At 33.2% G+C, this 2321-nt stretch overlaps 1 protein-coding gene across 4 annotated transcripts in view; it reads left to right on the top strand.

The window, feature by feature from the left end:
- Positions 1 to 1179: 1179 nt before the first annotated feature.
- LOC117318926 (cell death abnormality protein 1-like) overlaps positions 1180 to 2321 on the top strand; it is a 52447-nt gene continuing 51305 nt past the window's right edge. For 2 of the 4 annotated variants that reach the window (XR_004530495.1, XR_004530496.1), the window contains exon 1: positions 1180 to 1544. Coding sequence is in view for 2 of the 4 variants with exons in the window: in XM_033873860.1 (XP_033729751.1) it covers positions 1466 to 1544 (79 nt within the window). In the remaining 2 variants the exon portion in view is untranslated. The remainder of the gene's footprint in view (positions 1545 to 2321) is intronic. The other 2 variants (XM_033873860.1, XM_033873859.1) reach the window with 2 other exon arrangements.

Genomic DNA, 2321 nt, shown 5'->3' with positions numbered 1-2321 from the left:
CGCTTTGTACAAGAATATCTTTAAAAAAGATAAACGGCATAGTTTTAATGCTGGTGGTTATAATGTAAAACTGATGGTGAAATAATTTAACGAACTAAATCGTTTTAGCACGAATAACAAAATTATATCAGTTTGAATCATTTTTGGTAATAATAAGACTGCATTTGAATCAGGAATATGATTTTATTAATGTGTCATTTAAAAAGATAATCTTCTTATTCAGCTTGCATTCAATCTTATCTTTGTTTCGTTTTTGACTGCATATCTGCATTTTGCATTTACCGTATACAATGCTATCTTTGTTTCGTTTTTAACTGCTTATCTGCATTTTGCATTTACCGCTACATTGACCAATCACATGCTTCATCTTGACCACTAACGCCACCTGTCGCGTCATATCCGAGGCCAAAACAAAATTAGACGGCTATGTCTAAAAACTAAACATGTCGGACATTTTTTTCTTAGTTTTAAGATAAAGTGCGATACAATTCTATAATTTGGTGCACTGTTGAATGACCCGGCTGAACACCAGACTGATATATATATATACTAAGGAATGATGTAATAAATAATCATTTAAATATTTTACAACTTATCGTTCAAAAACTTTCCCAGCAGTGCTGAGTAATGATATAGGTATGTAATTTGAAACTGCATGCTTATCCCCCCCACCCCTTTTTTTTAAATAATGGCACGACTAATGCGTTTTCCCACTGTTTTGGGAAGATCCCAGTTTCCAAAGGTCACGGTCACGGGGTCAAATATGCTGAAATGTTATAACGACCTCTTCTCTATAAGATATATCTAGTAATGTAATTTACCGGGAAAAAATAATGAAAATAGGCTGTGGTGTAATGAGTTGGTAAGACAATATATATGTTCTTACTGAATGAGTATAACTCTTCGTACTATATCTCAAGAACAAAATGTGATACAAGCACGATGAGCAACAGAATGGGTCGCACCATTAACCCACATTCGTTGTAGCACAAACTGAAACTAAGATAACCATTGTTGCTGACGACAGAACCTTTTATTAATTATCAATTATCATCTTTAATTAATTTTCCACATTATTGATTTATATATCTTAACTATGTTTCTAAAAAAAATAAAATAAAAAAAAAAATAAAAAAATAGATAAATAAATAAAAAAAAAAAAAAAATTCTGCCTAAAATTGTTTAAGCTCCTTGTTGCAATTATGTGACACATGTATATAACAGCTGCTAGACTCTTCCTCTCGATGATAAGATTCCCTACGGGTTTTCACATATGTGATATTTAAAGCCGTGCCACTTGAAACGTACAATTGTAACACCATAGTCCTTGTGACCTAAATCCGGAAGAAGTCATGCGCTAGATTTTGATATACGTCATGCATGTATAAAGATTACGTTAACACAGACCTATGTACGACTGTGTCTTACTGTCTGGTTGTTGTTAAAGTCGACATTAAACTTAGAAATGGCGAAAAGAAGAGTGGATTTCGACAGAGATTTTTGTCTGATCTTGTTTTTAATAGTCAACACAGTCAGATCTGAAGGTAGGTAATTAATGTATCTTAATTATTGAGATTTTCGGTTTCTAGAACTCCTGTGGTGTCTCTGATATTGTTATCATTGTACATTTTATTACATAGTATCGTCTATTTGTGCGGCATGTATGTATCACCCAGCAGCAGTGATCTGTGTCGGCCTCGCTACACCTTATTTGTGTTTCAGTGTACACATAAACGGTTTTACTGATGCTAATTGACCAATAGATAACGACCTTATTCAAAACATCGACACTGTATTAAAAAATAACTTCGGTATCGTATATGATTTGTCCGCTGCAAAAAATATCCCATTCTGGGCGTCATGCAAAGCAGCCGCGAAACTCCTGTTTTCTATATCTACTTACTTTCATAGACCGTGTCGCCTCAGTTTCACATTGAATCTGTTGATTTTAAAAGATAATCCACTGACAGGCTTTGTTTATTCTTGAGTTCTTGGTTAAGTTAAAATAATAAAATAATAATTGGATAAATAAATATGTAATACAAATACAAATGATTACAAATGTAGCCGTAAATAGTTTAGTTGTAATATAATGATGGACAATTATCACAGTTATATTATTTGAGATTGACATATTGCACTAATGTTCCAGTTTCCTTGTAGCCTGATCAATCATGGAGAGAGCTATGCTTCTGTGTTGGTCATGTTATACAGTTATTGTATGGGCGAAGCCGAGGGAAATAGTTATGTCAAGGGGGACAATAAAAGTGATATTTCCAGAAATACCCATACAATAACTGTTTTATTATACCCACATTTAA

Source organism: Pecten maximus, unplaced genomic scaffold, assembly GCF_902652985.1.
Source record: "Pecten maximus unplaced genomic scaffold, xPecMax1.1, whole genome shotgun sequence".
In the NCBI taxonomy this organism is placed as follows: domain Eukaryota; kingdom Metazoa; phylum Mollusca; class Bivalvia; order Pectinida; family Pectinidae; genus Pecten; species Pecten maximus.
The sequence above is the reverse complement of the archived record's forward strand: the minus strand, read 5'-3'. Positions and strand labels throughout refer to the sequence as shown.